Source organism: Ochotona princeps, chromosome 4, assembly GCF_030435755.1.
Source record: "Ochotona princeps isolate mOchPri1 chromosome 4, mOchPri1.hap1, whole genome shotgun sequence".
NCBI lineage: Eukaryota > Metazoa > Chordata > Mammalia > Lagomorpha > Ochotonidae > Ochotona > Ochotona princeps.
The window spans coordinates 31,820,076-31,843,180 of record NC_080835.1 but is presented as its reverse complement, the minus strand read 5'-3'; the positions used below and the strand labels follow the sequence as shown (position 1 = coordinate 31,843,180).

Genomic DNA, 23,105 nt, shown 5'->3' with positions numbered 1-23,105 from the left:
TGTTGTTGTGTCTTAGTCTTCTCATTTCTAAAAGGGGCATCTTAATTCACCATCTCACTTATGGAATGTTGTGACATGATGAAATCTGTATGAGGTTCTCCAGCATGACAGTCTCATGAGCAGTTGTTAGGTGCACCTAGGCTCTGGAGCAGAAAGCTGATAGGATTGCTCTGATGTACCACCGCCACATTTTAAGAATGTGACTGTAGCCTTTACTTCTCTCTCAGGCAATATGAATTCATCCTTCCCAGTTAACTTTCCAATGTTGCTGTTTAGTCACAATGGACATCTGAGAGTAATGTGTTTCACTGAATGTGTAATGCAGGAAAACATCTTTTATGGTGGTTTATCTCTTCCATCTGCCTTAGTGATCAAGCAATTGTCTCTCTGAATCTTCCAGGAAAGACATAGTGGCCCTGAATACTAATGACATAGACAATACTGCATCCGTTTGATGAGCCAGAGAATATGACAAAAGTTGTCTCTAGATTCTGTGCCAGGTTAGCTCAGTTTATCAGTAGAGTGATTACTAAGACTTTGTAAACACTTTTGAGGCCTTCCCAGGAGCCTTTGGTTTTTCTAAAGGCCTTATGCTCATTACTTCATTTTATTAAGGTGAAATCATACAAGGTAGATGGTAGTGCTTTCACCAATGACAGAAAAAACTGAGGGAAAGAGAAAGTTTGCCTACAGCTGTGTCATAGCAGAATAGATCTTAGGATCCCAGCATTCTGGCTCAAAAATCTATACATTAATTACCATTCTATGAGCCCTCTGAGAGGTGAAAAGTTGAATCCCTAAGAAACAAAGCCCTGAGATAATCAGGCAGGGAAGCCAGGAAAGAAACAAGAATAGAAGTGGATTAAGCTAGAAGGAAATCTTAGGTTTATCAGAACTTCAAACAGAAAGAGTTTTTTGGCCAGAAATAAGTCTATCTATGTTGGGTGGCTGAAATAAGGGGCTCCAGACCCTGGTATTCCAGTGAAGTTTATCTCCTCAGTTGGTAAAGCCCCACTCTTTGTGATCTTTCCCAGCACACTGCAGGTGGTCTGAAGACCCTTGCTGCTTTGTGTGGCATTGCCATGACTTACACATAGGATGTAGGATGAAAATGTGGTGCTGCAGGGGCATTGTAAGTCACCGTATCCTCAAGGCCAACCTCTTAAGAAGAGAACCTGTTCAGCTTACTGGGGGTGGTGCTGAAGTAAGTTAAGAGCTGCATATTTTCAATGAATAGAACTAGACCAAAAGAATTGAAACATTAACCCATTTTGTTTCCAAAACTCTACACTACATAAATCCAGCCATTGAATCTAGAACTTCCTGAGTCTGCAGAACATGCAGGGTCTCTCCTTGCCAGACATCATATCATACATATATGAACGACAGAAAACGTGGATAAAAAAACATTGTCAGGCTTTGAAATTACTTAGGCACCTCCCCAAGGACTTAGGAGAAGAGTTGGCAACCGCCAGAGCTGGGCCAGGCTGATGCCAGAAAAACCTTCCTGTCTCCAACCCCATCACTAACTCAAGATGACTCCAGATTTCAACTTTGCTACAAAGTAATAAGGGCATCAAATGGAGGAAGGTACGGGCGATGGATGCTGAGTTTTCTGAGTGTCCCCCAGCCATGATTCAAAAGCCTTTTTACTACAGTGAAGGTAGGGAGATAGAGCTTACCTTCAAGTGCATCCAGTTCAACCTCTTGTTATAGGATAGATGACAGATTAGAGGTTTGGAGGCTGAGATCAGAAATGGACCAGCCAACCAAGTTAATTGCTGATTACCAGGTCTCCTGATCTATGAATTCAGGTGGTCATACTGCTAAATTAGATTGGTAACATATCTGGACACCTGCCTATATACCATGCACAGAAAATCTTCAAATACAGTTTGTAGCTTAAAATATGCAGGAGTGTGCACACACACACAGACATACACATACACACACAGATGGAGTGGGGATTGGAATAGATTATGTTCAGGTCCTCAATTGCAGAAACCAGCTTCTACAATTAGGGAAAGATTTGTCACAAAGACCTTTAGTCTGGTCATTTTGGAGGGGTGAACTTGGGACTCCTCAGCTGGACATTAACAGCTACTTAATTCCAGATTTCTATTTAATTTGTGACAATATAGCTCTGTATTTGACAGAAAGAGGACTGTGTCACCATGTGCAGAATCCTTCTCCACAGATGGAATGATCTTTTCCTTATTAATTTGCTGCATGTTGATTCTCATTTTTTTGTAGTTGTTCCAAATGTGTTACAAATGACTACATGCTCTGGGTACTGAATCCACTATTGTTTTTGCTTTGGAAGGAAAGGGGTAACTATAATTGTGACCTGCGGTGAGCTTTCTGGGCACACATTTATATGTGTACTTTTAAAGCATCAGTGTACTCTCCCAACACTGAGCGCCTCAGAGTATCCATTCTCTTGCATTTTTAGGAAATAGAAATCTAGATGGTTTAGAATGATATTTGGGGGGCTGTAGAAAGAGGTAGTGCATAGCTAGGATCATAACCATTTTAAATTCTTGGGCTGCGTTTTTTCTGTTATTTCCCTTTATCTAGAAGAACACATGAAGGACTGATTGCTTAATCCCCCGAATCCAATGACACTTACATTTGAGTGGGTACAAAGTCACTGGCTGGAACACAGCTTTCTGGGCTCTACCCCCAGAGCTTCTGTTTCAGGAATACACATTGCTAACAAGTCCCCAGAGATGTTGCCATTCCTGTTGGCCAGAAATCACACTCAGAATCACTGCATCAGTTCAATTGGAGTACAGGATGGGTATCGCCATCCCCAAATAAGTGATGTTGAATCTCTCTCTTAAAAGGTCTATGTTCTTTAAGCATTTCTGTGTTTTCTTTTTCCTTCCTGAGATGTTAACTTTGACACTAATTTTTAAATACTGGGGCTCAATGAGAATGAGCTTTACTAAATTCAAATGTGTAGCACAGTACTTGAAATAGATTTTTCCAAAATGTGAGCACTTAAACAAAAATATTCCCCTTCCCTTCAGCCATTCACACACACCAGCTCCTAATGTGTGAGGAGTCATTAGACACATGATGGAGGACCAAAGTGTGGTGCTGCAGAGGCATCATCCTTGGCCAATGTGGAACACACATTTCAAGTCCCCATATTCAGGCCAATGTTTTTTATTTACGGGCTTAAGTCATGTCCTCTCATGAATAAGACATTATGTGTGAGATTTTTTTTTTCAGGATAGCAGGGTTTAATTTTCCAAGGGACATTTATTTGTCAGATATTAAATATATATATTTAATATATATATCAGCTCATCTTATATGAAATAATTTGTGCAAATGTCTTGTTTACACTGTGTGTGATGAGATTTAATAACATGGTAGAGCAGATTTCACCACTGAAATTACCAAGCACATAGCATTGTTATTCTGAAAAGCAAATTCCAGGCTGAATAGTTCCCTACCTGGTGGTTTGTACCAAGTAAATAATTGGAGACGTTAAGATAAAAGTCTAGGGGAATCCTACTTAATGACACAGAACTGGATCTTGTTCTTAATGAGGAAAATCCTGTGGAGGGCACAAAAAATAAGGAAGTTGCTTTTTTTTTTTTTTCTGAAAAGAAGTAAAATGGTGGCTAAGATGAAAAACAGAAATGTATTAAGCTAGTCAGAATGATTAGAGTAGTGGTGTGAGTGGAGTAGAGTGTTCATAGATGGTTCCCAGTTTGCAGTGGCAGCAACCACAGGAGTTGGCTCTTAGGAGGCAAGTTCATCAGCCACTATTTACGTCCATGTAACCCAGATACTCCCACCCTATCCCACAAACCAACTAACCAGTCTTTAAAATAATACTGCACAACTGAAGGAATAATGGTCCAGGGTCCATCAAACATCAGTTTTGCTGGTCAATATTTTGAGGTTGGATTTCATTTGTGGGCGTTTTTTTTCCAGGTGAAACGTCATTTCTCTATATCTACATGCACCATTTCTTATTCCAATTATTAATATTCTTTAACAATGGCTTGCCAAAAAATGCAACCATTTCCATTTGTAGAATAGGCTAGAAATGGGCTCAAACTCTAACAGACAGGAATATGAGGTGAACTGAAGCAAAACCTAAAGACTTCAGTTTCAGTTCAAAAATGTTCAACTTTTTATCCAGAGTCTAAATACAACTAAACTGGCAAACTGTAAAAATTTAACTCAGATTCTCATTCAGAACTGAGACAATAGTCATAGAACTAGTACAGTACAACTAGTGTCCACCAAAACTTTGCAGCATGGTGAAAAATAAATCAAAGCAGTGGTCTAGCTCTAGGCATCTTAATGGTTGGACAAGATCTGGCTGCTTACCCAGCAGCCATGCTACTGTGGTTTTTCTTGTTAACTCCCAGTTGGTGAATAGATGCCTGCATCTTTGTTGTTGTTTCTCTAACCTTATCTTCTGACTAGTCATTTTGACTAAACTCTGTAAGTAATTTGGACGTCACATTTAATTCTCACTTTGTTTTACTAAATCCTTTCAAAAATATTTTAGACGTCCACAACTATGAAAATTGGTTAAGCCTGGTGTTTACCAAAGTCCTAATTCCATGGTTGGGCTGTCATGCCTGGCAGTCAAGAATTTCTTAGAGTTTAGAGTACTCTGCAAATTCACTGGACAGAATGGAATAATTCGTCTAGTTCTATCTGACCTTCCATACACACAACACAAGTCAACGTTTGTTATGACTTTCTTGATCCTTATTTATAAGACAATACAAGGGGAAACCATGTGTGTATGTTTGAAATAGAAATGATACATTGCACAGATATAGTTCACCACGTTCTGGGATGGGTTGTCAGTGCTCAGATGGGAATTCTGAAGAGTAGGAACAGATGCTTTTTTTCCTTAATGGCCCTTTCTCTAATTTAAAATCCTTCCATTTATTTCACCAAGATTTAGTGATAACTTTAAACACTTTTACTAAATTACCCAGCGGCTTGGCAGCCGCAAATCTTTTAGAGGCAAATCTTTTTAGAAATCCTAGCAATCTGTTAGATTGTGGGTACTATAATATAAAATCTGCAAGCTCCTTGTACAAAAATTAAATTGGTGCAATGGATACAAAATGCATACTGTAAAGGCATCATTTCCAAACTGAGGGTGTATGACCTGTTTCCACATACTGAATTTCTGTATTTTTTTTTCTGTTTGTTGACTTTCTAAATGTGGATCAATTTATTCTCATTATCCCTAAATAAAACAACTTTGATTTTTTTAACAGTTATTTTATAACCACATAGAGCCAGCCAGCCCTGATTCATGGATTTTGAGGTTGCCAGGATACATGGTTTGCTATTTCATGAAAGAATATCACTTCAAAGAGGAAAACTTTCAAGTGTCCTAGAGAATGACACTCCTGTCTTCCACTGTGGAAGACAGATCCAATCTCAGAGATTCTCCAAAGCTCACAGGTTGCAGAACTGGCCTCCCCAGGCTCTGACATAAGCATCCTCTCTGGGGGTTGTTTAGTTGCTAAAACTAGTCAGATTGGTCTTAAAAGCAAGGAACACACGTATTTATAATGAAACATGTTTTCATGTTTGTTTTACAATGAAGAGAAAAAAACCCAGAACCCCCAGATTTTATGTACTTTGAAAATATATTTAAAAACATTAAAAATTCTATATTTAAAACATATATGTTAATTAGTACACTTAAATAGAATTGTATTTACATAGGCTTCTGATGCGGTTAAGTTTTAATGCCAATTTTTTTCAATAACATAATTATATAAATATACTAAAATACAATAAATATCTTTTTTTTGTTGTTTTACATGGTGAATAATATCTTTACCATAGAGAGAACAAGGCCACAGACAATTACTTACATTTTCAATGGGTATCACCATAAAAAAGCAACAGGCCTGCTGCCATGCATGAAACACTTCTGCCACAAAGAGACCACAGCAAGACTTTAAAAAACAGAACAAACAGAACAGAACAAGAACAAACAGCAACAGAGAGAAGTTTTAACAAAATAAATCTTAGATCAACATAAATCACCAAGCATGTGACTGTGAGGTATCTCACTGGGTAAGAGAGAGCCACTTACCACACAATCGCTAAACGTCTCCTATGAAACCCCTTAATATAGCTGGCCCTTGCAATAGTCTAAGATTGCTATAGGGACTTTGTTTTTAAAAATTTTGCCCCTCCAAAGGAAGCTGCAAAAAGTTAACATACAGCAGATATTCCAAGCATTCCTTACAGGTTAAAAATAATTACAAAGATAATATTTCCCAATGTCACGTAACAAACCTATACTACATAAAGTCTTCCTTGTTTTAAAGACAAGTGTTCAGATGACACTGTAAAAGATAGGCCAGTTGTAAATGAAAAATGGAACAAGCAGAAATTATTTGCTGGTGGTATCTTTATTCCCTGGAACATATACTTATCCCTCACCATGTGCACATGCAACATTTGCTGGCAGCTGATTGTGACCCTCAAGGACTTCAGTCCAGGTAGTAACCACCAGCATTTTCGGGTTTTAAAGCAGGCTGAATAGGTTAATGGGATGAGCACTGATTTTCATTATGGTCCATTTTATCTCAGAACCACTAATTCCAGGTTTCTAGTTTGATTTCTCCTAACCCAAAATAGCAGAGGTGAGGCAGGGGCCCTCTTAATAAGCAGGATGGGTAGGAGGTTGCTGTGGCCTACACTGGGAAGCAAGATTTTGCCAGCTCTGTCCCAGCCTCTTCCTTGGAGCAAGGCACCTTCCCAGAGTCTTACCTCTGAACAAGATTTCTATCAATAGCCTTGGTCACTTGGCTTGAGTTTTGGGGCCTTTTTCTGTTCCTTTCATTTTTTTTCTCAAGAGATAAAACCCTGGTTTCCTCAAATCTAGTTTCAATGCAATTAAGTGTTCATGTAGCAAGCATCTTCTGTTTCACTGCATCAATCACGTGGTCACAAATGCCACATTGGACTCCAGAACTGTTCCAGGCTAATCCAACTTTATGCACATTTATCCAGGAGCAGAATGGAGGGCACAAGTTGGTTTGAGTGTGGTCCTCCAGCTGAGAACCTCTTGAGCACAGTTAGATAATGTAGGCACTTAAAGCATGAGGTCCAAGCAATTTGACTCATGTCATTCCAGAGTGTCCTTGAAAGGGTTCTTCAGAGGCCTTCATTTTGGAATGTCTCAAGTACCATTCCCCACCTCCACTTAGCCCTTGTGAGGGCTACTCAGAAATTCCTCCTGCATTGCCAAGAATGATGTCAGCTCCACATAACCTTCATCGGGCTGCTTAGTTTCATTTCACTAGCAATATGGATTCCTGCTCTGACCTAGGTTTGCTGGATTCATTCAGAATTCCAACTTTCACTTGCAACACATTTTCCAGCCTTCCCCTGATTTTTTTTTTAAAGTGTTAGAATGACTTATGTAAATATTCACTTCTAAAAAGGAAACAATTTTTGCTTCTGTTTGTTGTTGTTTTCTCTTCTTAAAAAAAAAAAGACGGGAAAAAAAAATCACTGTTCTCCATGCTTATAAGAGTGCCATGATGGGACACAATTTGTTGAGTTATTCACAGCAGTGGTGAAATATTTCAGAGCGCGCAACTGAGTTTGAAACCCTCCCCCCACTTAAGTTAAAACAAAACAAAGAAGGGACCAAAGGGGGAGGGAAGGAAAGAATGTGCTCTGAGCAAATGCAGGTCTTTCCAAGGAAAGAATCTCTCCCGTTCCCCTCCAACCAATGCACAGAGAGTGAGCAGGGGCCTGAGAGGTGCATCATGTAGTTAAGTGTGAACATTTCATTCATTTGCCTTAGCTTTTATTCACTTTCCAGTCATCTGATTGATATTGTGAACATGTTTACAACATACAAATGTATCTTTCATCAATCAGAATATATACTGAAGGGATTCTTTCTCCATCCCTACTCCCTGTGGGAACTAAAAAACAAAACAAATAAACAAAAATAAAGCACAAAACAAACGAAAACCTACCCCTCCCAGCCCCCCAGCCCCTAAGCCAGAAAAGCAATGACAACAGCACCTTGACATTGTTTTAATTCCAACGCTATCAGAAGTTAAAAGCAGTAAAACAGATAGAGTACTAACAAGAACGAAGATACTTACTGTCTAAAATGTAAACGGAATGTTTTGGTTCAAATTTTTGTTATTGTTATTTTGTCTGTTTTCTGAAAGAGGACAGTTTATTATCAATTCACAATTAAAGCAGCATGCAATTTATTATTTTTTTTAAACTTTTTATGTTTTCAATTCTTGGCAATGGCAACAAACCACAACATTATCAAGGAATGTAATGCAGACTTTTTAAAGTTGTGCGCAAATGACTGTTTCCCTTCTGGTCATGGATATGTCCAATAAATAGATTGTAGAACCACGGTACTGTATAAACTTCATTTATACATGCAGTTCATAAAATTATCTTTTTCTTAACTGAATAATTTACCCTGTTATGTATATATACAAATAGATAATTTTGTCTCAATATAATCTATACAACATAAATCCACTATCTTCCCCTTTTAATGGTCAATGTACATACACAAGAAGTGTCTATCCTTATGAATCGCCAGCCAATTCGCTTTTTGCTATCCATGGTAAGGGCCCGCACGTACGATTGGGTAGTTCGGCACTGGGAGTTCCAATGCCTTTTGTCTATGCCTCTGCAGCCTTCTTTCGTGTAACCCATGGGATTGCATTTGGTCTCGTAGAAGTACTGCTTCAGTTGGCCTTTCGATACAGGGACCTTCTCAAGGACTGTGACGGTCCCACCTGACATGTCCACTGCAGTCTTTTTGTCTGCCGCTGTCACCCACTCACTAATACTGTCACACACGCTCAGCTCCCCACGACGAGCAGGGTCAGAGTGGCGGCGGACCCTCATGGACATGTTTGCAGCATCGAGATAATTTTTGTATTCCTCCAGCAGAAACAGAAGAGGAGGCTCCAAAGGCACTTGACTACTAAGCATCACCCTGGAAGAGTACAAGTCCGCGTCCTTATTGCTTTCTTCATTGGGTCGAACTTTCTGGTCCTCATCCAGCAGCTCTTCAATCACATGTTCAAAAGTGTCAGCCAATGATGTCACACCTCTTGAACCTGTTTTGGGCCCATTCATGCTCTCCAGAGTCCCATGGGTCCGCACACCCGGGTACACCAAGCTGCCTTGTCCTCGGACGTTGGCTTCTTTCATGGGGGCAGCCTTCATGCAACCGAAGTATGAAATAACCATAGTAAGGAAAAGGATGGTCATCACTCTTCTCACCTGGTGGAACTGTAGGGAAAAAGCAGAAAGAAGACACCACACTGGTTAGGGCTTTCTTTCACAGGGATACAGTGGAGCCCATCTGATTGTAATTCCAGGCCATTCTGCAGGGTCAACGAATTTTGCATCTTGAGGATCAACTCCAGCTGCACTAAACACAAATCAATGTCAGTGGTGTGCTCTATGTGGTTTAATGTAAACCAGAGACATGCAGTTTTCCCCAACACAAGGCATATAAGCCTTAGATGGGTTTCATGCAAGTGAAAAATTGTGGCTTCAAGTTCTCCTTTCTCCTCTCACTTTCAGCAAGCTTTGTAAGTTTAATTTTGAAGGCTCTCTGCTCGTGGTATCTCAAAAACCACAAAATCAAAAATGTTACCAAAAACTACTGCAAGTGCAATAGTAATTATTTTTTCAAGTTAGCAATGCAGTCCTTCTCTGCAATGTGTCACAGAAACACAAGTGGCCTGAAGGGTCTGATGAGCCCTTCTGGTTATGTGATGTCCCGACATGAACAGCACAACATTAAAACAGCAAATTAGGAGCTATGGGATCCTTTCCGTTGACCCCTTTTCCTCCTATAGAAATAAATATTACATTGTGGAAGATAAAGATTTCGTTGAGCCACGCTATTCTCAATAAAGAAATAAAAGGCTATACACAATTTATCCCGTGCCATGAGGAAAGTTTATATTAGAAGTCTGGACTCTCAACTCCAGTGTTCTTTCTATTACACCTGGGTGGTCACTGAAAATGTTTTTCTTATCTTTAGACAGAAAACTATTTTCTTTATGTTTATTTTAATGCTGTGTTCCCTGCCTGGGGCTGATGTCACAAAAATAATGCATTCACTTTAGGAGAAAAGTAGAGAAGTAAGCATTGAAAACCCATTTAAGCCTATTTCAAATACCTCCCGTAGACAGGTTTTACATTTATCTCTACCAATTCTCTGAAGCCCTCAGTGTTTTGGCTTATCTGGATAACATACAGATCTCCCCCCATATAACTCTTTTTAATTGGAAATATGATCCTGTGTGTGTGTGTGTGTGTGTGTGTGTAAAAGGGAGGCAGGCAAGGCAGAGGGTTGTGGGGAAGCAGGCTCTGACTTTCTCATGTTTTTAGAAAACTGAATGATATTTTACATATTTTGGAAAAGGCAGCAAGTGTGCCTTTCTGTGCTTTTGAAGCTTCCTGGGAAGTTCCCCAGCCACAATATTAATCTCTTTCTGTTGGCCAGAGGGTTGCTATAACCTCAGTTAGACTCTACCTCGACAAGGATGCTCTAGGAAGCCAATTAAAATGGATAAAGAAGCAAAATGAAACATACCTATGGACCAACCCAAGGTTACCATCAGGTGGTAAAGGACTTCAGTACCACTTACCTGAAGTATTGTGTCTCTTAGGAGCAATCAGTAGCATCCCTCAGTCCTAACCTTGTACCTAGATTCTTACTTCAAAGTTATGGAGCATGAACTAACTTTCAAACATACACACACACACACACACGCACACACACACACGAGTTATTATGCTGTACAAATCAGTAAGAAAAAGGGACTAGGTTTCTGTCAACAAAAGTAACACTGAACAAATAAGCAAACTTTCCCCTAGTGAATAGGTCACAGTGTAGAAATGACTGAAAACTCTGATATGGAAAAGCAAATGCTTCTGCCCTCCATCTTTGCAAGAGATAACTTTTTTTTTTTATAAGATTCATTAATTTGGGGCCTGGCACGGTAGCCTAGCGGCTATAGGCCTCGCCTTGTATACACCAGGATCCCATATAGGCGCCAGTTTTAATCACTGCGCCCCTGCTTCCCATCCATCTCTCTGCTTGTGACCTGAGAAAGCAGTTTAGGATGGCCCAAAGACTTGGGACCCTGCACCCGCATGGGAGACCTGGAAGAAACTCCTGGCTCCTGGCTCCTGGCTCCTGGCTTTGGCTCGGTTCAGCTCTGGCCATTGCTGCCACTTGGGAAGTGAATCATCGGATGGAAGATCTTTATTTCTGTCTCTAGTCTTCTCTGTATATCTGCCTTTCCAATAAAAATAAATCGATTCACTCTTCAGGTGGCCACAATGGCCAAAAATGAGCTGGTCCTAAGCAGGACCCAGGAGTTTTTTCTGGGTCTCCCATGTGGATACAGGATCCCAAGGCCTTTGACTGCTCTCCCAGGCCACAAGCAGGGGGAGCTGAATGGAAGGTGGAACAACTGGTGTATGAACTGGTGCCCATATGGGATCCTGGGGCATGCCAGGCAAGAACATTAGCCACTAGGCTACCACAGGGTCTAATGGTACCACTGGGCCTGAGATAACATTTTCTACGTTATACTCTCCGTAGACACAAAAAAGACCTTGTAGAGTCACTCTCACTGTGCAGCAACAGCAAGTATGTTTAGAACTGCGGGGGATTTCACAGTAGTCTGAAAAGAGGAAGGGAAAATAGGCTAGAGCAAGATACCTATGTCCATTTTGCTAAACCTACATTTTACTAGTGTTCTCACTCTGTAGCATTAAAGATATGGATTATTCAAGAAGATGCCTACTCCTGCAAGGCAGTACTTACACCATTGGATAAAAACCTTTTCTCCGATTATTCCCAGCCCAAACTAAAACAACCAAAAGGACACTTCACTTTTAGGCAGAAGGAAAGAAAAGTACAAATTTAGAACATTTTAACCGTCTGCATTACTTTGGTAGAGATTTTCTATGATCATCTATCTTTAAATACACTTCGTTACACCAAAGATAGCCTCATAATAGAACAAATACACCGCTTTATGCACTACTGGCAAAATAATGCAGCCAAACTATTCATCAGAATTCTATTGCACACTTACTGAAAGAGATCTTTTAGACTTACTTGGACACACATTATAATAAATAACTTTCATGTGTGCATAAAAAGGAAAAATAAGAAAAACAAATTGGTTAAAATACTGGCAGCTCTGTCATGACTACCGCCAGAACCAACAATCACAAGATGCCATGGATTTGATTTAAGCCAATTTGAGAGATATTAAAGTAAGAACAAAGGTGCCCTTCAGGATTAATGAATACAGTTACTTTTAAAAGTACTTATTAAGTATTCAGAGTACCTAAAAGTGGCTCAAGATTCTCAGACATCTTAAGAGTTTGAAGATAGTAACATATATGCATGTATATAAAAGATTTATTAATCGAAAAAAAAAAATGTTGCAGAGAAAGAGATCTTCCATCCATTGCCTCATTCCCCAAATGGCCACAATGATTGGGCTGTGCCAGGCCTAAGTCAGGAACCTGGAGCTCTGTTCAGGTGTCTCACATGAGTGATGAGGCCCAGGACCATTTTCTGATGCCTTCCCAGGCATATTAGCAGGTTGCTGGATGGGAAGTAGAGCAGCAGAGACACAAATCAGAGCAGGTTTAACCAGCATGTTCAAATGTTGGCTCTGTTTCTGTAATTCCTACTGATTCCTCACTTTTTAAGCCTTGAAGTCAAGATGATTTAACATTGGAGCCTGGTGCTATGGCTCAAGGGCTAAATCCACTGGAATCCCATATGGGCACCAGTTCATGTGCCTGGCTGATCCACTTCCCTTTCAGCTCCCTGCTTGTGGCCTAGAAAAGCAGTAGAGGATGCCCCAAGCCCTTGGAACCCTGCACCAGTGTGGGAAACCTGGAAAAGACTCCTGGCTCCTAGCTTCAGATTGGCTCAGTTTTGGTTGCTGTGGCCACTTGGGGAGTAAACCAATAGACAGAAGATCTTTCTCTCTGTCTCTCCTTCTTTATGTAAATCTGCCTTTCCAATAAAAATAAAATAAAATAAATCTTTTTTAAAAGAGGAGTTAACACAAAACTCATTATTTTCATTAGCATCGTGACATCCCGATGTTTTCTGCTTTTAATAATGGTTTTCTTAGATTTTAGGTATTTTAGACATAGATCAGAAATCTTAGAATAATGTTTGACAATGTGTTTCTTTTATAGTCCTCAAATCTGGTTTAGAAAGTTGTCCTGCTAATTTTTCCTTAAGATATTTCTCCTGACCTTTCCTTTTTCTTTATCCCACTGCTATTATCTTGTTCAGCTCTCACCCTCTCATTTTATGACGATAATGTGTCCTTGCCTTACTGGACATATTTTCTGTTCTGTCCAATTCTGATGATCACAGTCTGACTAACCATTCTCATCAGTCTCTTTCACAGAACTTTTTGGTCCCACTCGATCAAGCATAACCCTTCAATGTGATATAAACACCCTCCAAAACCTGCCTCACCCTACTCATTCACTTTTCCATATTACACAATGTTTCATCACTTCAGCTATGACCAGGCTGGAGTTCTTAGAGCTCTAGAAACATTATTACCTGGAAGTACCTGCTCTATTCTTTTCATACACCTCCCTCTTCTTTTAACCTTTTCCACCCCCTTCCCTTTTCCTCCTCATTTCTTCCCTGCTCCTCTTCTGCCCATACTTCATGGTCAGTTCAAGCATCAAAATCATACATGTCATCTTCTCTATGTACTCAAGCAGACATTGTCTTGTTTCTCTGAAATTTCACATCCCTCTTATTTAGTGTTTTAATCCCTTCTCACTTACTGTTTCCCTGCATTCCATATTCAGAGTTAATCCTCAGTTGGAAGATATTTTTTTCTGAAGAAATGGCTCACATCTGATCATATGCAACACTTAATGTAATAGAAGTACAACAACTTACTGGTGGATTTTTAAATTATGAAAAAGAGTTCTCACAAAATCTTCATTTTTGAAATCATCATTGAATCCAATGAACTTCTTAGATCTTAAAGGATAAGTTGTAGCTCCAAATTATAAAAGTTTAGGCAGGGTGGGAACAGTGGTGCTGCAAGATAAGTTGCTGATTGTCCTATATCTGAGTTCTTTTTCAGTCCTGGCTACTCTGCTTCTGATCATGCTCCTTGCTAATGGGCCTGAGAAACAACAGGTAATATGTTAAGCTCTTGATTTTTCCTGCCACATAGAGTTCCTTGCTCTTGGATTCTGCTTGGCCAAATCCAGCTACCATTTGGCGAGGGAACAAGAAGACGAAAGATACCTAACTTCTCTTGTCTCTTCTCACTTCTCCCTCCCTCAATGTCTTTTAAAAATGCGTTTTTAAAAGGGTTATTTATTTGTTTATTTTAAAGGCAGAGTTCACAGAAGGAGAAAGTACATAAAACCAAAACATAAAGGTAGAAATTACCCAGAAAAAGTATGGATACAATTCTATCAAAAGAAAGAAACTACTTCCAGAAAAGTGATGGAGGAAATACTTTGTGAAGCTTACAAAGAGCTTGGACAAGTGCAGAAAATATAGCTGCACCAAGTGGCAGCTTGATCAAAGGGGTGGGGCTGGGAAAGCATGCGAGTCAATGTCTGCAGAGAAGATTTTTGGAAAAGGAATAGTAAGTAATAAGACAGAATGATTTCCAGGGTCTAGTGGCCCTGAGGATGACACTGAAGAGTTTGGATATTGCCTTGTAGCCCAGGAGCATTTCTGAGCAGGTGAATGCTTGAGGAAGACCAGTGGATCACTATGTGTGGAAGGACAGGAAAGAATGATAGCCTGGAAGAAACAAGTTAGTTTGCCAGTTTTACTCTTAGTGACTGCTTAGCTCTAAACATATTGTCATTTAGTGTGGGGTTAAGAGTTTGGCTACATCTTTTTACTTAGTTAACCACCTATTTTGTTGATTTACAGAGTGCAGTGAGTTGCAAGCAGCAAAGCAATCAGAAGTGTGCGTAGTTGAGTTGCAACGGTTAGTAACATCTGGGTTCAGAGAAAAGACATGATAGAGGGAGGGGGAAGCTGAGACTACAAACTTTCATTTCAATTATAATTACACTGAACTTTGATTGCACTGCTCAGCACTTTTAATTCAAAGATCTCCAAACACTTTGCAAATCTTAAGTAATTAAGACTCATAGGACCCTGGAGGTATAGGTAACCATAATTATCCGCATTTTGTACAGGAGTTTTAATCAACTCATCCACTTGCTGTGTTTCCTTTGTTAGAACAAGGTCAGATCTTCAGATTCCAAAGGAAACTAGGCCATAAACTAGACTTAGTTTGTGTCACTATTCTGCACAATTTCTGCATTATTTTTCTCATTGTATGTGTGTTGCTTAGCCAACAGTTAGGAAGCAAACTTTAAAAACCCTCTAAAACAACTCACACGTATTTCTTTTAAAAATTGTAAGTTAAAATCTATAATAAAATACATAATTCCAAAAATTGTAAGTTGAAATCCACAAGTGAAATGGAAAAAATACAATCTCTTTACTCACCTACTTATCTGAATGATCATTCAATTAAAACCAATTAAATATCTCAGTGAATGACATCAGATAATGCAGGTGACCCAAAGCTTGGAAGGCAATTCCTCTGAAGATGTAGTTTTACAACTATAATGTAGTTTATGTCTGAAGGTATCCAAAATAAACCTCTTTGACAGTTAATTCTAGTTGTCACTGTGAGTATTTAAAGAGTATCTAGAGAAGTAGGAAGGCATCAGTTTTGCATGTGAACCTGACTTCAGAGAATAGTGAGTGTCAGTCAACTAAGTGTGAAAGATCTGCCCTCAGAGTGGACAGGGATCATCCAATTGGCTTGAGGCCCAGACTGAACAGCAACAGAAGAGAATTGGTTTTCCTTTGTCCTGTATCCTGGGATACACTGTTCTTTTCCTTTCTTTTAGCATCTGAGTCCAGGCCTCTGGACTCCAGGACTTACACTGTCCCAACACCCATCCTGGAGGGTTTTGGACCTTCAGACTTGGACTGAGCCACACTCTCAGTATCTTAGGGTCTGCAGCTGACCAATGGCCTGTCTCGGGACTCCTCCATAATCACAGGGGCAAATTTCTCTAATAAATCCCCTCTCTTATATCTCTGTAGGACTTGCATTGGTTCTATTTTTCTGGAGAACCCTAACAAAACTTTGTATAAAATACAGTCTTTTATACAGAGTGCTCTCCGATCCACCATGGGGCTAAGTGGCACTTTCAGACACTAGTTATCCTCGCTAACAATGCCAGGAAAATGACTGGTTTTTAGTTCATACCAAGAGTAAAAAGTACATGGAGCTACCATGAGAAAAAAAAGCATAATTTCCCTGAATTATTAATTTGATAGATTTAAATGCTTGCTTAATGGAAACATGATAGCTCTAGTCCTGTGTTGCATGCCTCTGCTCATACTACCTCATCTCACCTTTTTAAAAACAACATAAGCACTTTTTTTATTTGGCAGGAGACCTATCCCTCTCTAAAAGAAAATGTATTCCATATGTTCCATAAGGATTGGCTGTTCACCCTAAATTACCACCTGGAGCACTCTGAATAGTCTTCTGTACAAACCAGGTTCTTCTGACACTGAATGACTCAGTTCTCTTTGTGCTGGTATTACCTGCATAGTAGTTAGAAAGGTGCAATTAAAGTAAGATCAGTGAGTCTTAAAGCAAGCTGGGATAAAGTCATCAATTTGGGAACAAGGAATAGTTTTAAAAAAATGCCTAGCATAAGGACCAGAATCAGACAGAAAATACTACACCTGGCATCCCAAATCCATGTTCAACTGGCACCATGCAGAGGGCTCTAAAGGCTTCTGTTACTACTGGCCCAGGGAACCTCTGCAACCCATGAAGAATTCCTGAAAACTAACACCATCCAGGGATGACAGTCCATTTCTTCGCTAACCGCTGGTCACAGAGCAACGTTGCTCAAACTGCACACATGTCTAGTCTAGAATAAAGAAGTCTTGGCAACAAACATTCCCATATTGCATGCATATCAAATAAGCAGGCTGTCAGAAAATAGTTTTCTAAATGTATTTTTTAGTTTATAGGACTCAAGTGGCAGCTGGCATTCAATGAAAAGTATAATCTCTTTAATTAGGACTCTATTTTCCTTAACAGAATTTCAGGTGGGATTTGTTACAACTCACTAAAGCAAAGTTTAGAATTAACAGTGTATTATTTACCAAATTCCCACACCTGGTAGATGCTGACATTAATTAAGAACTTAATTAATTCTAATTGGTTCCATGAAGTTTCAGTAATGAAGGATCTGGAAAAACCATCAAGTAAGCATCATGTTTAATGATAGGTGTTCCACAATTACTGCGAAATCATGAGGGGGAAAATTTTAGTAAAGGTACAATGACTCTGGAAATATTAGGATATTAAAAACAAAACAAAGGTCACCACAATACAGGCATTTTAATGATACTTACATATTCAGGTTTTTCAATTTACAGAAAAAACTTACGTGTGAAGTTTATGCAGCCTAAAGTCCCAAACTTCAGAAAATGTTTCATTGGAATACTATATCTACGAGTTAATTTTATTTACACAATTCAAATTTGCCATTAAAAACACTCCAGCAAAGGAAGAAAATTCTGGAGCCTGACGTTAGGATTTTAGGTATGTAATCAACTTCAGGAGCTGAAACTTAAGTGTGATCAGTGTGGCAATAGCAGTGGCATCGCATAGGTAGGAGCTTGTAAGAAACGCAACCTCTTAGCTGTTTCTCCCATCCCCCAGCCACACCCCCTCAACAGAACCTGCAATGCAACAAGATTTATATGCCTGAGAATGATTCACATACTTAATAAAGTTGAGAAGCACTAGATTAAGTGATAAAGGAAGTTGCTTAAGATAAGGAACAACAAAAGTGTCAAAGTCGACTGAAATATTATACTTCTTTTTTTTTTTTAAAGATTTATTTTTATTACAAAGTCAGATATACAGAGAGGAGGAGAGACAGAGAGGAAGATCCTCCGTCTGTTGATTCACTCCCCAAGTGAGCCGCAACGGGCCAGTGCGTGCAGATCCAAAGCCGGGAACCAGGAACCTCTTCCAGGTCTCCCATGCGGGTGCAGGGTCCCAATGCATTGGGCTGTCCTCGACTGCTTTCCCAGGCCACAAGCAGGAAGCTGTATGGGAAGTGGAGCTGCCGGGATTAGAACCGGCGCCCATATGGGATCCTGGTGCATTCAAGGCAAGGACTTAAGCCACTAGGCCACGCCGCCGTGCCCTATACTTCTTTTTCAACATGCCATAGGATAACCCATCTTTCTTCCTTTGTTCAACTTCTTTTATTGGGCTGTTATGTGAGGAAATACACTTGCTTTCATGACACTATAAAGTAAGACATTAGTTCTGTTTATGTCAACTGGCTTTTCCACTATTGTGTTTATGCTACAAAATGAAGGAAACCTATGGACATGTTTGGCTAAATAAGGATTTACACAGCACTGCTGACCTAAATCTGGATTTTTACTCGGTCATGCATTTTTACCTAAATGCTCTAGGGCAAATGCAAGCACAATGGGCCAACCCAATCACTAACCATAGCCTAGTCTTCATCACTCACTCAGACAGAATCATACTGGAAATGCTATGACCAGCTTTAGCAGGTGGTAGTCCACCAGGTGCTTTACTTTAGTCAGTTGTCAGATTACTTTCAACCAGATGTCTTTGGTTCATACAAGCACTTTTTCTTCTGAAATGCTGAAATAGAGACAGGTGAGGAGAAGGGACTCACCCACTCAATGCTGAATTTCTTGTTTCTAGATATGTCCTAAAACCAACAGAACCATCTCTCTCTAGTCATACACCATTTAATATAAAATAAATTAAACAAAAACTCATTAAACATAAATAAATCTTTAAAAGGTTTAAAAAAGAAACTCATTAAGAAAAGCAACAGCACCAGAAACAAAACCTTAAAATATTCATATATGAGTGTAAAAGTATAACGCGTCAAAACCCCTCTCCAACCCAGATCTGTCTCTACTTTAATTAAGATACTCAGTTTTTCAGTTGGTAGCTAACACGTGCGATCTTTAGCTTCCAAACTAAAGCACTGCAAATAGTAAAGATTCAGATTTGGGGTGGGGGAGGGTTGAACAACATTATGTGAAAGTTGAGGCACCTGTTTTATAAACAGAACTGAATTCAAGATTTCTGCAAATGACCATAAAGATTGCTAGTTTCTTAACACCAAGAAGTCACCAAGTCCACATGCAAATAACTTGCACTCTGAATCCTGATAATACTGCTGTTAAATCACTTGCAAATGAGTGGGACTGTAATGACACAGAAGAACCCTGTTTTCCTAGGAACTATCTCCAATATTTTTGGGTTTCACCTGGAAACCCAAGTTGAAGAGTACATGTGTCAATATCATCAATCATCTAAGAACAAGCATGAGCCACACCAAAATATAATGCAAGAAGGATACAACTGCATTATGTGTCCGGAAGCAGAGAGCATGCTGTCACTCTGCATCACTGGGAAAAAGGGAATTCTTCTTTGAGGAGATAAGTTTGAGGGCCAGTGTTGTGACATAAGTGGGTTAAACCACCACAGCATCCCATATGGGCACCAATTCAAGACCCAACTGTTTCACTTCAACCCATCTCCCTGCTAACATATCTGGGAAAGTGTGACATTTACACAGGAGACCCAGAAGAAGTTCCTAGAACCTGGCTTTGCCCTGCCCCAACCACAGTCTTTATGGCTATTTGGGGGAATAAACCAGCAAATGGAAGATCTTTTTCTTTCTGTCTCTCCCTCTCTGTAATTCTGGCTTTCAAAAAAGCAAAATAAATATTTTTAAAACAACTTTAAATAGAAAAGAAAGTTTGCTATTAGTGGGGATTGGGAATGTGCCACAACAGAATATTGAGCACAAGAGAAAATTAAGACCAGTGTGATATATTTCAGTCAATCTCTCCAGAAATGGCCGCACAATCACAGTCCTAATGTACCCTAGAGACGTGGTGGAGTCCTGTTCTTCCCAGTTTTCTAGATGCTATCCTGAAATCTTTCCATGGACAATGTGTTGCTGTGGTTAATTAGTTATCCAAGAAACTTCCATTAGAACAAGAATATCTCAGACCAAGCTGATTGATTCAATATCATTCATTCAGAAGGGCTAAAATGAGAATGGGATGTATAATTCTCACCTGATAAAGAGACCTTTCTAGACCCCAATCCTCTGAAGTAAGCTGAATGTTAAACTTACAAAGGCAAGAGAAGCGAAATTATGTGGAGGAAGACACCAGAAAGGAGTCAGAGAGACAGAAGAGGGACATTACTTTTCAAACTACCATCACAAAACCCAGGGGACAAATAAAATTAGCGAGTCAGGGCTATTAGCTCTTTGTTGCTCACCTTTATGAGACCATTTTCAGGAACGAGTTCGTTCAATTCCACCGGAGTTCTAAGGCACACACGACAGCCCTTCTGCTGGGATGCACAGTCACACCAAACAGAAGTGTGTGGGCAGATGCCAAAACATGTGTGGACATGCAACCCTTTCAATAGAAACTCAATGTTCTAAGTGTTAATGAGGATTAACCTTCTGCAGGCATGGAGAAAACTGATGGGTCCATACATCCAGTTGTCCTTTGGGTTATTTTTGTATCCAATTCTATAATTTTTTAATTGTTTACTGTAAAACACAGTAAAGTGCTCAGAATTTATAGCTTAACAAAGGAGGAAAAAAAGTTGAGTATGTTTTTCTGCCTAACACTCGCCCTCAGCTCCCTGCTAAGTGTTGCTCTTCAGACATCTAAACAGCACAAGTAAAGTTTCTGGGTCCTGTGCATAGTGGGCCACATAGTCCCTATTCAAGAAACTGGCTGTATTCTGAAATACTATATAATATAAGGAAAAACATCAGCATCTCAGATGTCAGAAGATCCACAGAGCTGGTCAGAAATATCTCCATCACTTAAGCCATTTGAATGCACCTGTATATAAATATTCGGTGCTGTAACAAGACTGTAAGAATATCCATTTGTCTCTACCTATTTTCACCAAACACTGAATCCTACAGGTGACAAGCATACTCAAGCATCAATAAATTTAACCTAAGCCATGGACTAGGATGGTGCTATATATCAGGGAGATTTTTGGAAAGTGCTCCACATAGTTGGACACATGATCAGTAATATCAAGCTTATCTCTGCATTTTAAAAATATTTAACAATTAGGTAGCTAATCTGGTTGTACACAATTTATTTAGCTGAGGAAATTGAGACTGGAAGAGGTTCATTAAACTGCTTAAGATCATATGTCTAGCTAGTGGGGAAGATGACATCTGAACCAGTTCTGACTTTAATGACTTTCCAGATGCAGTCAGATGCAAAAATGATGTGTTATATTTTGAGGGAGTATATTTGACAAAGATATCCTACAGTCCCTTTGCACCAGTTTCTTATTTATTTAAGCAACCCTCCCATAAGTCCATTTCTGACAAGCAGTTTGGCTAGACACTATTTCCACAGAGAGTGCATACAACCCCAATGTTTCTTTCTTACTACTCTCTTCCACATATTGAATTATTCCCTTGAGGTGCCAACTGTTCATGCGTTCTTAATAGGACATAGTGTCAAAACTATGCATGAAGGTAATTTGTCGAAGATGTCAGAACGTTTTCCTCTGAGAACTCTTTAAGCATTGGAACAGAACCACGTGTTTTTCAGATTCATAAGCACAACCACCTAATATTCCTCCGTCAACCCCGCTTAAGTAAACATGTTTTCAATCAGGACCAAACTGCCAATGTGCCTTTTAAAAATGATTACAATTTCTTCTTAACACTTTAGCAGATCCCTTCAAAGCTTGGAGGCTTGGTACTTCATGCCACCCTGCTTGTGGGCCCATCTCATCTGTCCTGTTTCTTTAAGAATACAGGCTAAGGGGCTGAGATCTGAATGAAAAGAATGGGGAGGCAATATGATCTCAGATGTAGCCCAAACAACTGGTGAAGACCACCAAGACAGCAAAATGGATTACCCAGCACAGCTCACACAGCAGAATCTCATAGTCTGCCAACATCGAGTCAAAATGGCCAAGGGAACAAAAGTCCTGGGACTGCATCCCCTCCCACCAAACTGGTACCTGCAAGTCCCTGGCATGAATGACAGAAGCAATCTGTACCCCACCCCCACAATGAGATGACACGGACATGCTGAACGTGCATATAGGGATAGATGATGACAGCCCAAAGGACAAATCATCCGGCTTCTGGCAATGGTCAGCCCCTGACAGAGAGTAGACTTCTAGCAAGGCAGCTGCTCGAAGCCCGAGAACAAAACTGGAAAAGCCTGTTGTGAAAGCTTTCACAGGTATTATCAACAAAAGAAAATGTGTATTTGTCAGAGATGTGTCAGCTAGCTTTTGGCAATCCACCCTTCTACGTCCCAGAATGACCTCTGTGGTAGACCAGATACAGACATCAATGTAATTGTTCTAGCACAAGTACTACATGGATAAGGTAGGCCTTCCCTTTTAACATGGCTCCACCAAAAATTCTATGGGAAAAAAAGAAGGTTCATTTGGATTGCCCATTCCATTTGAATGGATTTGAATGGCCAGTCTCCATTTACCACTATTCTATGCAGTGAAACTGATAGGATTTTTCTTAAATACATCGTTCTGTCCGCAGATAACAAGGCTGAGGAACAGTCTTTCTGAGAATGGTAAGGAATTATGTGAGGGTACCTGGAGTATGTGCTTTTCAAAATGTGAAGATGTTATGTAGGTCATCAGTCATAGTGTTTTTACAGGATTCCCTAATGCAGGAAACTGCATGGAAACTTTAAGAAGTTCAACAATACTGCCTCAGTGTTTATACTGTAACCTGGAAGCTTTAACCTAATTAATTGTTTAATTACAAATCTAGGGGGAAAGATAAGCTCATATCCCATGGGTATGAAAGTTCAAAGCTTAGACTTCCTCTGTGATTTGGGATGTATCTTTGGAACTCAGTCCTATAAGAAGCTGAGAAAAGAG

General features: G+C 39.7%; 1 protein-coding gene and 1 long non-coding RNA gene across 3 annotated transcripts in view; one reads left to right on the top strand and one right to left on the bottom strand.

The window, feature by feature from the left end:
* The window catches only part of LOC131480180 (uncharacterized), a 120,861-nt gene that overhangs the window by 96,602 nt on the left and 1,154 nt on the right, over positions 1-23,105 (top strand). The window lies entirely within an intron of this gene.
* BDNF (brain derived neurotrophic factor) overlaps positions 5,627-23,105 on the bottom strand; it is a 52,344-nt gene continuing 34,865 nt past the window's right edge. The window contains exon 2 of one of the 2 annotated variants that reach the window (XM_004585440.2): positions 5,627-9,303. In XM_004585440.2, the coding sequence (XP_004585497.2) occupies positions 8,539-9,303 (765 nt within the window). In that variant the 3' untranslated portion in view covers positions 5,627-8,538. The remainder of the gene's footprint in view (positions 9,304-23,105) is intronic. The other variant, XM_058663246.1, reaches the window with a different exon arrangement.